Source organism: Larimichthys crocea, chromosome II (assembly GCF_000972845.2).
Source record: "Larimichthys crocea isolate SSNF chromosome II, L_crocea_2.0, whole genome shotgun sequence".
Classification (NCBI taxonomy): Eukaryota; Metazoa; Chordata; class Actinopteri; family Sciaenidae; genus Larimichthys; species Larimichthys crocea.
Window position 1 is genome coordinate 9,374,543 of NC_040012.1, and position 12,594 is coordinate 9,387,136.

Genomic DNA, 12,594 nt, shown 5'->3' on the forward strand with positions numbered 1-12,594 from the left:
ATTCACTAAAGTAAAAACCAACTGCTCGACTAACTGTTGGCTCCTGCCAGGAAGAAACAATATTCACTGTCACGAGTGGAATATCTTAAAGGTCCAGTGTGCAGGATTTAGTGGCATCTATAGCTGTAAGGTTGCAGATTGCAAAAAATTGAATGCCCTCACTCTTCTCTCTTCCAAGCGTGAAGAAGAAACTATAGTTGAACTCACAAACCAGTGAAGGGTTTGTCCATACTTAGCTGCTGTAGAAACATGGCACATATAGTAGAAGTGGGCCTGTTCCCTCTGCTACTTGAGGCTAGCTCCAGAACATGTAAATCTCCATAAGTCCAAATATCAAAATGCCCAACTTCACAGCAGAAATGTTTATAACCTGGTACAAATAATGGTCTCTGTATTCAGTCTGTTCAAATTATATTAAGGCTTAAATGTATGCAGAATTAACAGTATTGCTGCTTTGATTGACAGGTGGGTGCCATTACAGATGGCTTGTTTGAGCAGCCAGTCATCTAGGCCACCTTTGGGCCACCTATAATCCATGTCCCATTTTTAGATTAGAGAGACGGCAGAGGCACTGCCAAGACGGTGTTCTCCGAAACCTATGAGTGAGAGTCCATGTTTTATAGTTTCTACGGTGTTCTTTTATTTTGTGTTGGTTTAGATAACAAGCTTACAAATGTCAAAATGTCCCCAAATGACAAATTATCTTGGATCCAGTCTGTTATGGTTAATCAGGTCTGGCCAAAGAATCCAGAGTTAACACTGTGTTCCAAAGGCACAGTGAGTAATAGAGTCTGCCAACACATGAAACATGGTAAATGAACCCACATGGGATAAGCACAGGCCACTTCAATGACAAAACCCACATTAGATATAAAACAGTTTCCGTCACTGGTTCAAGTCATTTACAGGGTTGGGAAAAGTGCACAGAGGGTCTAGTAAAGTAAGAACTTATGGGATGTTGTATTTTAGGACTGAAACCTCCGTGAAGAAATGAGCTCATTATTTCTCAAGAACCCATTTTTATCCAACTAATTTTCCTATTACCAGGAAAAGCGTGCAACACTCTGTTGTGAAATTTAGATTATATAAGTGTGATCAATATCAAACAAATCTATAATTGTAACCACGTTGGCTTGGAGTGAGGCCATTTTATTTATAATGGCTCCCACAGTGAAGCTTCACAGAGAACTATCTGTGTCTTGGAAGACATCTAAAAAATCAGACACAGTGAGATCAGTCCAAAACCCTGACTCTTTCTAATCTCTCACCACAACAACATGAACACAAATAAACCCGAGACACATTTTGTCATGCGGATTAAGAATATTTCATTACACACTCATGTGAGCCGAAAAACCACTGCTCTGGTGCCAAGTTGAACACTGGAGTCGACTCCACAGACCATCTGTGCTTTTGGGTTTTTGTGTGGTCACGCCTGTTGGGTGGCCTGCCGTGGAAGCACTTAAGATACTGAATCAGCAGCAATCATCACCCAGCCTGATGATCATCAGCCCGAGTCTGTGCTGTACTGCATCCCATCACGGTACACCACTTTCAAGCTTCATTGCCCAGTAGAGCCAATAAAACCAAACAGTGTGGACCGTGCCAGCTGCTCAGCCAAGTTTGGCTTAAGTTTTGGGGATAGACGCTGACCACAGAGAAGGTGGTATCTGACTGCAGGCTCAGGCTAGTGTAGCTGCACCGGTCAAAACTAGTAGAAGAGTTATGCAATGTATTATTTTTATCAATAGATGCCATATTACAATTATTACTGCTGCTATCTAGTCATGCAGACAGTTGGATATATCACTTCTGAGAGTGCAATGGCGAAAAATAGTTGTGTACTCAAAGCATAGATTAATTAGCCAGGGTCAAGACCTCTAAATTGCTATCCACCTCTCCGATTTTATCAGACATTTAAATATGTCTGTTGTTATGATCACTGACAGCTGTTTCCTCACTAAGCACATCAGAATCTCAAGAATGGAGACATCACTCTTCTCAGAGTTCATTCTTTTGTCCAAGAATGAGCTGGGGAGATGGCAAGAGTGGCAGGGAATACTTTAACCACTGTTTTCAATGTCTAAGACTGAGAAACTCTGGAAAGAGGTGCCTCCTAACACCCACCTTAGTTTACTTGCTTAGATTTGTTGAATTCCTAGATGCCAGTGGGATCATGATTATGTTATTTGATCCCATGGACAGTCAACAACTGAGCCAAGATAGTCTGATATTGCTGTTTCACATAACTTCAAAACACCAAACACATAAAATAGGTCTGTCCTACAGCATTTATTCATTTCTGACCCAAAAAGTAGGAAAAACAGTAAAATTGCCTCAAACGACTGTTTCTCTGAAGCAACTCTTCAACCAAATCACATCCACTGAGCCTCCCCTGAAACTGTTTGGAGGCCCCGTAGGGAAGTCTGCCTCCTACTTCGAAAACCTCTGCTGTAAACGGTTTGTAGGATTGGGTGTATGCACTAGAAAATGGGGCAGATACTTAACCTTTCAGGAGGGCCCCTGACATGGGTCATACTGTAAATGGAGTTGCATGGTTCACGTTTAATGTCTTAATCTATGCATGGACAAAAAACACACTGGTTTTGTACCGACTTGTTTTGTTATGGTCTGTTTTGAGTTCTAGATATGATGGAGCTTATTTATGTTGACAACCAAGGCTAATTGTGTATTTGGTCATGATGGGGAAACTGAAATCAGAAAAAAGAAAGGAGACATTCTTTTCCTTTGCCAAAGCCTGAAAAATAGTGACATGAAAATGGGCACAAAATGCCAACACTGTTTCTGGAAACTGTTCAATTTAATCACATTGATTGGATTGGAGTAGGATCTGAAGATCTGAATAACACCAAAACTATCTACATGACTAGACACTTCAAGAGGTCAAAACAAAATCTGTTTTTCTGTACTGTGGGTGAACCAACAGTGAAGTATAAACTACTTAACACTGTAAAGTTAATCCAGCTAATATAAAAGTTGTGGTAGGGTATGTTCAGGCAGACCAAGTGGTTTTGATATTTTCCTTTGCAGCAGCTGTACAGATGTGAATACACAACCACATGGCTGAAGTGAAACGGTCATCTGAAACACTTGAGAGCTGAGTCAATGGAAAAGCACTACACGGCAGGCTTCTTTGCACAACACACAGACATTTTTCAGCATCTCTAAAAATACAAGATAAACAAGAAAAACACTGAGTGGTGTTCTGGTTTGGGGCCAACGTAATCACAGCCAGAGCAACCAACACAGCACAGCCAGGTCTGAGAGTCGGCTTGTGAGCAGCACCGTGACTCACAGCAGAACAAAGAAAAATACATTTTTCATTTGGGCTTTCTGCTGTTTTTCAAAGAGAGGAAGCAGAGTCTCTGCTGCAAAGAGGTTGATATTGGCCCTCTTTGGAGCCAAAAATACTAAGATTAAGTGTAACAGTGATGCTGAGCCATATGTAGACTTCTTCATCCAGCCTGTCTGAGATTTTTGACAGAAAATGGAGTCAGACACTTCCAATACTTGCGTGTTATTCTTGTGACCGAACCAAAACCTGGTGTGAAAGGAGAGCTTAACAAACAGCCATTATGTGCAAGAAGAAACCCTATCAGATGACAGTCGGTTGCAGACGTGTGGTCAACCTATCCCTTGGGGACACGTAGCATGGAGTGGTGTGAAGAAGTTTGATGAGGTGGTTAAGCCGATTTCGGTCAAAACAACTATGGCTATATATAAATGCATTTACTGACAGAAGCTCCACTGCAACTCCAGAACTGTCATGTTTTAAGTCTAAAATCCTTTTTTCATTATTAGAGTTAATAAATGCTCCTTCTCTAAGCTCTGTACAGCAATGCCTGTTACAGATAAGACAAAAGTCAAGGCAGCTGGAACACATTTTGATCTTCAAGCTTGATAATAAATGGAGCAGTGCAGTAGTTCAGGCAAGGACTGAAGTTGCTTTATAGCCATATGTTCCATATTCCATCCAATCATATATGAAAATGTCATATTTCTAACACTAGGCATTCCATATTAACGATTTGGCACTGTTATTGTCTGCATACACGAATGCTGAGCACTGAATTCTTGCTGCTACCACCAAATCTAATGCCCTCTACTTTCATAGCTGTCTCTTTTATTTAGATTTATGTGAACTGAATGTTTTTCTCAATGTGTCTAAATGTTGCCTCAGGCTCTGTCGGAGGTATGGATAAGATGTGGTTATGCTGTAGTTAGTGTGGTTGAGGTTAGATAACATAAATCATAGTCAGGGCTGAAAAAAATCTAACAACAATTGTTGTTCTGCAACAGAGTGCTAACTTTGGTTTACTGTATGAAAGTCTGATGCACTACAGGGCCATCCACAACTGCGATTTTTACACCTGTACATCTGGTTCACACACATATGGACTCAAACACTGAAGACACAACAGGATGCAAATGATTGTAAATCGACTCAGTTGCGAAACATGAAGAAGTCAAGAATGGTTCATCTTTATAGATGTCCTCTGACCTGTGGGACCAAAACAACTTGGCGACAACCAGTCGCCTTCGTTTTAATTCCCTTGTAAACCTGAAACAGATACTTGTTATCTAACCTACTCAACTACATAAAACTACTTAAAACAAAATAGGGAAAAGCTCATTATCGAGATCAGTAGCATCACAATTCTTTACAATGTAACTTTAACAAGCTACTTGGACTGGAATAGGAAAAAGAAACAATGAATGGAAACACAGATACTTGGTTATGTGGCAGTATAGCGGCAATGAGAAAATAACTGCCCATTCAGAGTTGAGTGAGTAAATTGTGCAATGAGTGCATGTGAACGCACCATTACTGTCCATCTTAGTATATAAAAGGCACATTACTTCCTGGTGGTTGGTGCCCAACGTTGGCAGTAGACATAAATCATGCCTGACAAAATTGCAATATAATATATAATTTGTAAGGCTTAAAAGATACTGTTTTTCTACTCTTGGACAACTAAGAATGTAATCAGAGACTAAAAAACAAAGTTTGGAATATAGAAAAGTGCGACTGTACCACTTGGAACTCTGTTTTCCCTTTCATAATTGTCTCCATTCATATTTTGTTCTCACTTTGAACTGCATATCCCAGATGAAGATATGCTGATTTGCACTAAGCTTCCACTGTGTGAATACAGGCCTCTACTGACTGGTAAGATCCACTGCAGCAGACTTCGCCTTAATCTTATCACCGTCTGTGTTTGAGTCATTAAGCTGAGTGTTAAACAAAGCATTGCTCTTAGGGGTTTGTTCAACCGACCTGCAGCTGACCTGCATCCGTTCCTCTCTCTAACACTCTCAGCGCAGATCCTCATGGCATGCTTTACGCTGGCCCCTGCTGGGATGCAGTGATTTGTGCCGTGTCTGGGATGCATTCCCACCTGCCTGTCATTGGTCAATCCAGGATTGACCCACCATCCTTTTGACCAGTTACAGACCGATCCTGCAGACTTTGCAGGTCTGGGATAAGATCAACAACAAGTCAGAGCAGCAGTGCTCTGTGTTATTTTATGTCTTCATCTCTCCTTTTGTTACCCTGTTGTAAACTTTTTTTTCCCCTACTTCTTTGTGAACCTTTAATGTTTTCTCTTTCTTTGGACTCACTCTGCTCTTTATTGAAAACATGAGCAAGTAATCTTTCATTAGGACGACAGAACACGAACTGCATGCATGCTTGCCCTGGGGCGGGGGGGTTGTAAGTAACAGGCAGGCATTCTGAAAACATTCTTTTCTGGTAATAAAGTCCCTGTAAATTAAAACCACTTGCTGTTTTGCTCCCAAAAATAGGCCGGGCAAGGAATGCGACTCCTCAGCTGATAATAAAACTGTTGACAAATGTTTACCCCCTGTATGGGAAAAAATAAAGCATATTAATATGAGCAAAAAAAAAAAAAAAGCAAAAACAACTGAGCACTGAGGAACACCAAGATAAAGAAAGCAGTTGTAAAATATAAAAATAAATAAATCTTTTTTCTGAAATCATCTCCACATGAGGTTGTACTTTTCTCGTTTTCCATCCCCCTCATTCCTCTCTCTCCTTGGCACATTGCTGACACAGCACAGCCCAAGCATGGACCCTGAAGGCCCACAATACTTACTCCCTCTCCACCTCTGTCTCAAAGTATATAGGTTTGCTCTGAATAAACTTCCAGTATGGACACAGGAAGTGGCTCAGCAACTTCTCAGGTTTGGACACACTCTCAGTGGAATAATAGACCTCTTGTGGAAAGCAGATGTCAGAATGAGTCAAGGACTTCATTCCTCTCCACACATACGTGGAGCAGGACAACATGCTTCTCTGCCAGTACAAGTATGCATGGAAGCTAGATGACAAATGAAAGGAACAATTCAACATTTTGGAAAATACTTGTGCCGAGATGAGAACATCAAGAATACATCTACCAGCACATCTAAAGCTCACTAACTGAAACTTTGTATCTTGTTTTTTTAATCTATACATAAACAGGGCTGGGTTTAGTAGTTTTACAGTATTTTTAGGCAAACACTCAGGTGTAGATGGCTAGATTCTCTCTCCTTCCAGTCTTTATGCTGAGCCAAGCTACTAACCTCCTGGCTCCAGCTCCATATTTAAAGTGGTATCAATCTTCTCATCTAACTCTCATTACAAAAAGCAAAGAAACATATGTCCCAAAATGTCAAACCATTCCTTTGAAAGAAACCCTGAACAAATGAGTGTCACTAAACGGCTTGATTGGCTTGACTTGACATAAAAAAATGATGTGAGTCATGCTGCGGCTTTCACAGCTTACAGACTTCAACCTAACTCCACACTTATGGAAGGTTTTGGAGCAATGTGTGAGACTGTGCTCCTTACCACCAACATCAAAACACCAAATGTGGAAGTATTTTTTGGATGAAAGTTTTTTTTAAATTCCTGCATTATAGGTCAGAGACATGTCGAAGCAAAGCCAAGGAGCTCTAAAGTTGCAGATGTAGCTGGTTGATGGCCCAAAACCTTACTAAAATGTTGGGTTTTCATTTAATTTGTCTCCCATCTGTATCGCAAGTTACATTGTGTTGTTGTTATGTTATTTTAGACATTTTTATGGACGTTTTGACATATTTCCACCCGAAAGCCACTGAGTATTAAAAGATATATTTCTGTTGGAGTGTTCCTTTAATCCTTGCTTCTGTACAGCTGCTTAGTGGCCACAGATCAAGTATCTGAGTAGAGATGTTACAAATAAAGAATGCATGTAAATCTTGTCTGAATGTCACACATATATATCTCACATATTCTAAAAAAAAGAAGTTTGGAACCCAGAAAGTTGAATAAACACACACATACATTCAGGGGTTAGACAGTAAGACCTGTGCACATGTGCAAATTGATCACGATGACACACAGTTTGGGCTACTGCACACACACACTTCCTGACATATGAATGCTGAGTGCTTGGATGACATATTCCAAAACACCTCTCAAAACCAGAGGGACCACTGTGACCATTTCAACCCAAAGCATTGAAACTTAATATCTGTTCTGGGACAGAAGCAGGAAAAAATGATTAGGAGACACTAATACATCTTCACAACTATGCAGTCAAAGAGAGGGGAAAAAATCATGGCTGCAAGAAGCAAATAGTAGTGTTGAAGAGCGGTGGGACGCACTAATTTAAACAAATGGTTAGTGTAGATTGCTCAAAAGCTCAAAGCTCTTTGGATTGTCACATCCTTTCAGACTTTACAGAACTTTTTTATTCTGCCTGTGATGGATCAAGAATACTAAGCCTAAGTGTAGCTGCTGTACCTCTCCGGGCCTATTATCGGGCTTAAATTGTATTTAAGCGTTTTGGGCAATTTGGAGCATTATGAGGCTGCAGAAATGTGATTATTGGTAAATGACTTTTCAGTTCAAGGCACGGCACCAATATAAATATGACAAAACAAAGCCTGAAGAACAAAAACTGAGAAGCTGTAACAGATTAAGCACCAAAACTTGAAGAATGCTTAGTTATATTTATATTCTTTGATCAGATATTGCCAGATTTTAGTATTCACTTACATTGGGACAAAATTAACAACCATTTGGTCTCTAATCATGAGCCTGTGTTCAAGATTTCTGCCTCTTAGAGGAAGTTTTTCCCTTGACACTGTCACCAAGTGCTTGCTCATAGTGGGAATCGTTAGGTCTTTCTAGGCCTGCTCTACATGGAAAGTGTGATCTTCTGTCATGATTTGGCACAATATAAATATTAAATTAACCACAAATCCATTTAAGAGGTACATTATGTGTGTTATATTATTCTATACAATGAATACTCAGGTAATGGTACATTTAAAAACAAAAGTTAGATCAGTCATATTAAATGGAACGTTATCCTTTTTTCAAATAACCTTTAAGGCTCAAACCTAACTCTTTTCAGACACAGGGAGAAGGGAAAAACCTTGGACTAGCTTTCAAAAGCAGGTTTTGCATATTTTGTTAAAATCTCTCTTGAAGGAAACGACTGTGGCTCGTGTCAGGAGATCCTCTTGAACTCAAGGAATGTGTTAATGTAACATTTTTGAACGTGCTACATGCAGCTGGGGAGTTACCAACATCTGGCCAATGGGTATAATTTTTATTGCTTGACAAGTGAGTGAAATTATGAATCTGTCTGGAGAAGCTGGATCTGAGAACCAGATACAACGAGGGGAAATCAGCAGAGCCATTTTGAAAGTGATTTTCTTTGGTTGTAGACCAAGTTATTATGGGCAGTTTTGTGCAGATGGAAACAAAAGTACACTGTGATGCTGATAAGGTTGCAAAGTCATTCCACTGGTTGGGAACACCCAGGATGTTGCGGTTACCCTTTCCACTGTACCCCACTGCTGTTATAACAGAATTAAAAATAAAAGCACCAGCCAAAAATAAGTTAGTTTCTGGGAAACAAGGTGTGGCCTTTTAACCTTGTGGATTATTATAGGTGGGTTAAGCAAAATACTGTATTTAAAGAACACATTCTTTATGCAATAATTTGGAGAATTGACTTCACTGATGTGTCAGAAGGGATATGAACCAGTGATGGTGGTCCTTTAAATTCACAGCTGGAAGTCAAGGAAGACAAGTAGTCACTTGATACTTACCAAACCTCTTATAACCAAAGGACTGCACCTCCTCCTCATCAGCGAAGTCGTCTGGAGGGAGAACACAGACGTAAATTAATTAAAGATATATAAGAGTTATACAACACCATAATGCAGTTAAACAGTAAAGACTGGTAAAGGTGATTGGGACACCATTTCTTTAAAATTCGAGGTTGACGTGCAAACTTTTCCAGAGCTTTCGCAGTCTTCATCAGTAGATAAGAGTCTGATCAGTTTTCTGCAAACTCAGCAAACCTTTCCTTCTAATGAAGACTGTGAATTGCTGTTGAAAGCCCAAGTAACAAGTTAGTAAGTTGAATTTAAGCTATTTTATGTCAGCTGCTGATTCCAGGGGTTCCAGATGTTTTATTTGGTTTGTATATGTATGTTTTTCAAAGCGTATATGTCAATGTGAAACACACCTTGTCCCACTAATTTATCTCTTTTAAGTAAACTCTCCTTTTCTTTTACTTGGTGGGATTACTCCCATCTCCCATGACCTGATAGGCCATGAGTGTCACCTTACGCCTGTGGGAAAGTACTTTGCCAACTTTAAAGCTTTTTTTTTTTTTCTGTCCCATCATCCATGGCCAGCCAAAATAAAGAAACCACCACCACATTAAACTCTTAAAAAAAAAAAGAGAGAGAGAGTGACAGAGAATAACAGAATGGCTAATCACAGTAAATACAGGTGAATGAAATAAGTTAGTCTGGAAATGTTAGAAATGTTCTGGGGCTTAAAAATAGCTGTGTATCGTGTGATGGAAAGCATGAGTTTAGAGGTGACAATGATGAACAGAAAAAAAAAAATCTGAAACCACATCTTTCATCAGGAATTTGCCTTTCCCAATATCCTCTATACTCTGTTTCCTGTTTGTGTTTCCCAGCAACATCATTGCGTCCCATCACAACAGTGATGTTATCGTATGTCTGGCTTTTTGAAGAGCCATTCGTGGAAAAAGAGTTCATCACACTTTGCCCAAAGCGTTGATTTAGATATTGGGATGAATATTGCTCAATGAGACCATGACACTTTAAAAGGATGGCTCAACACTGCAGGAATAGATCCCAGCCTGCACTGATTTGGTGACTTTGCCTGACAAACGATCTCTAGATGTCTTGGTTGAGCCGCTTTTAGACATCTAAATTACATATAACTCTTGGTTAAACCACATTTTAATGACTACATTTCAAGATATAGTTAGCACCTGCTACACAATGAAATATAGTCACTGAAATGTTGCTAAAACAATTGTTATATCCGACGACAAGACTAAGTCTAGTCAAGTCTAAAATTCTCACTTTATGACCAAATTTTGTTCGGATTTAACTTGCAAATCATCAAATAAGTGCTCGCTGGGATTGATGATGCTACAATATTTTCATAGTCAATATTTTGATAAAAAATTACTATTATGCTTCCCTGCATCCTGTAACCATGTTAGTGTTTGTCTTTGTATTTGTTCATAATCAAAATCAAACAAGCTTGACACCAGATGTTCCAGAAGTGCCAGAAAACAAACCGTGCGCAGGCCAAAAGAAAGTCCATTGTTCATTTGTACATGAAGTTTGACAAACAAGGTCTTCTTCACGGTTTATCTGGTGCCAAAACTCACGGCAGTGGACGTGCAAATTCCATCGACTGATAAAGGCCTGAAGTTAGAGGAAAAAAAACTCAAACTACAAAGTTTTCCAAAACCAGGGATGAACCTTGGAGGTCATGAAGCTCTTGCATTTTTCTTGTGGTTTATGTCTTTCAGAGCAATTGAGCAAATAAATAACAAAAAGAAACATCTGGTATAAAAACAATAGATCCTCCCAGGTGCACACTGGTCCAACAGCATACCTGCCTACACTTATATAAACCAGAGGTCTACAGTGCTGCTTACTTTTAACAAAAGAAACACTCGTGCAAAAATATAGAATAAATCATGTGTACAAAACAAATAATAGCTCCCACTTAAAAAAACAAAAATATTCCCACTTTCTTCTCTCACTGCACTTACAGTAGCAACAGGAAGTGGTCAACATGCCAGTCACATCACAGATTTACTGAGAGAGAGAGAGGAAGCAGGAAGCTGTTTATATTCATACCCACAATGCAGAGCTTTGTGTTAGTATTCTAAGATGGACCACAAGGTGGCAGGAGTCATGTAGTGTTTACACAGTGTAACAAGCACCCAGCTTCTTGACCTATCAAGAGCCTTTTGTAAGTGGGTGAGAATGGCATGCACGTTCAAAGCATCAGGTCACCACATGAGAATCACATCTGGGCAAACTTTATATAACCCTGTACTCAGAATGATGAGTTGTTACCCACTGGCCACCATGACGCATGATGTTTTTGGTCTATTATATTGGATGTAATGTGTTGAAAGGCACAGAGTCATTGGATTAAGCGTGCGGGTGCGTGCGCACGCACACTTACACCACAATAAAGCTGTTCATGTAAGGGAGCTAAAGCCTGACTCAGTATTTCCCCTCTGTGCTTTTGATTCCTTTAAGCCAAAAACAAACTTTTAACCCAACACATAACAAGCCATATATATATATATATATATATATATACAATATATAAGAAAAAAAAACAGCAGCAAAACTTATAATTTTATCACAAAGTGAATAAAAACTTGCTCTCTTCGTGGGTTTTTGGCTGTGTTATGAATAGTTGTGTTAGTGTAGGTTAGTGTTTGATGTGCAAGAAAAAAAAAAAAAAAAAAAAAAAGATCCCAAACGGAGTCCTTTAATTGAAACCAGATGTCAGACGCGAATTGGAGCCCACGCATTCCTCCTGTCTCAAGGCTGAGAGAAAGAAGCAAAGAAAAAGTGACAAAGAAAGAGAGAAGAGAGGAAGAGAGGAGTGAAGTACGTGCAGAAAATAGATCAAATGATGATCAGTGATAGTGCAGTGATGCACTTCAGATCATTTCAGTTCCTCTGCCTCTGTATGAGCCTACCTTTCATTGTGGTTTACAGGACTCTAGCGTTGTGAAGCTGTTGTTTGAAGTTACATCCACAGCATCGCAGTGGCATTTGCCCAAAAGCTCCCTTTGAGCGCACGGCACCTTGGATCTGCGCGTATCCCAGTATCCACTTTTTTTTCTTTCTTTTTTTTAATTGGAGCAGTAAAAAATAAAAATAAAAACAACAACAACAACAACTCAAAGCTACATCCGTCACTCTTTACTCTGGGGACGCGCAGGTAACTTCAGTGTCGCACCTCAGATGCTGCAGCAAAACTTTGTTGCAAGAGATATTTAAGTAGGAGTTACAGGAGCGAGAGAACTATCTTCTAATTTATCTCGTAGAAAGATGCCGAGGTGAGGGTGTATCCTACTCCAGCTCCGCACTCTGGTGGTACCCGCAGCAGTAACCAGAGAAACTCAAAAAGTGCAGGAATCCTGAACGTGAGAGGAAGTGGTGAGCCCGTAGGGCTGCTTGGAGAAACCACGTGTTCCCACATCT

General features: G+C 39.8%; 1 protein-coding gene across 1 annotated transcript in view; it reads right to left on the reverse strand.

Moving 5' to 3' along the window:
- Positions 1-12,594, reverse strand: part of colec12 (collectin sub-family member 12) — a 28,973-nt gene extending 16,379 nt beyond the window's left edge. The window contains exons 1-2 of the mRNA XM_010739963.3: positions 12,087-12,594; positions 9,130-9,180 (exon numbers count right to left, since the gene is read on the reverse strand). Of these exons, the coding sequence (XP_010738265.2) occupies positions 9,130-9,180; positions 12,087-12,093 (58 nt within the window). The 5' untranslated portion in view covers positions 12,094-12,594. The remainder of the gene's footprint in view (positions 1-9,129; positions 9,181-12,086) is intronic.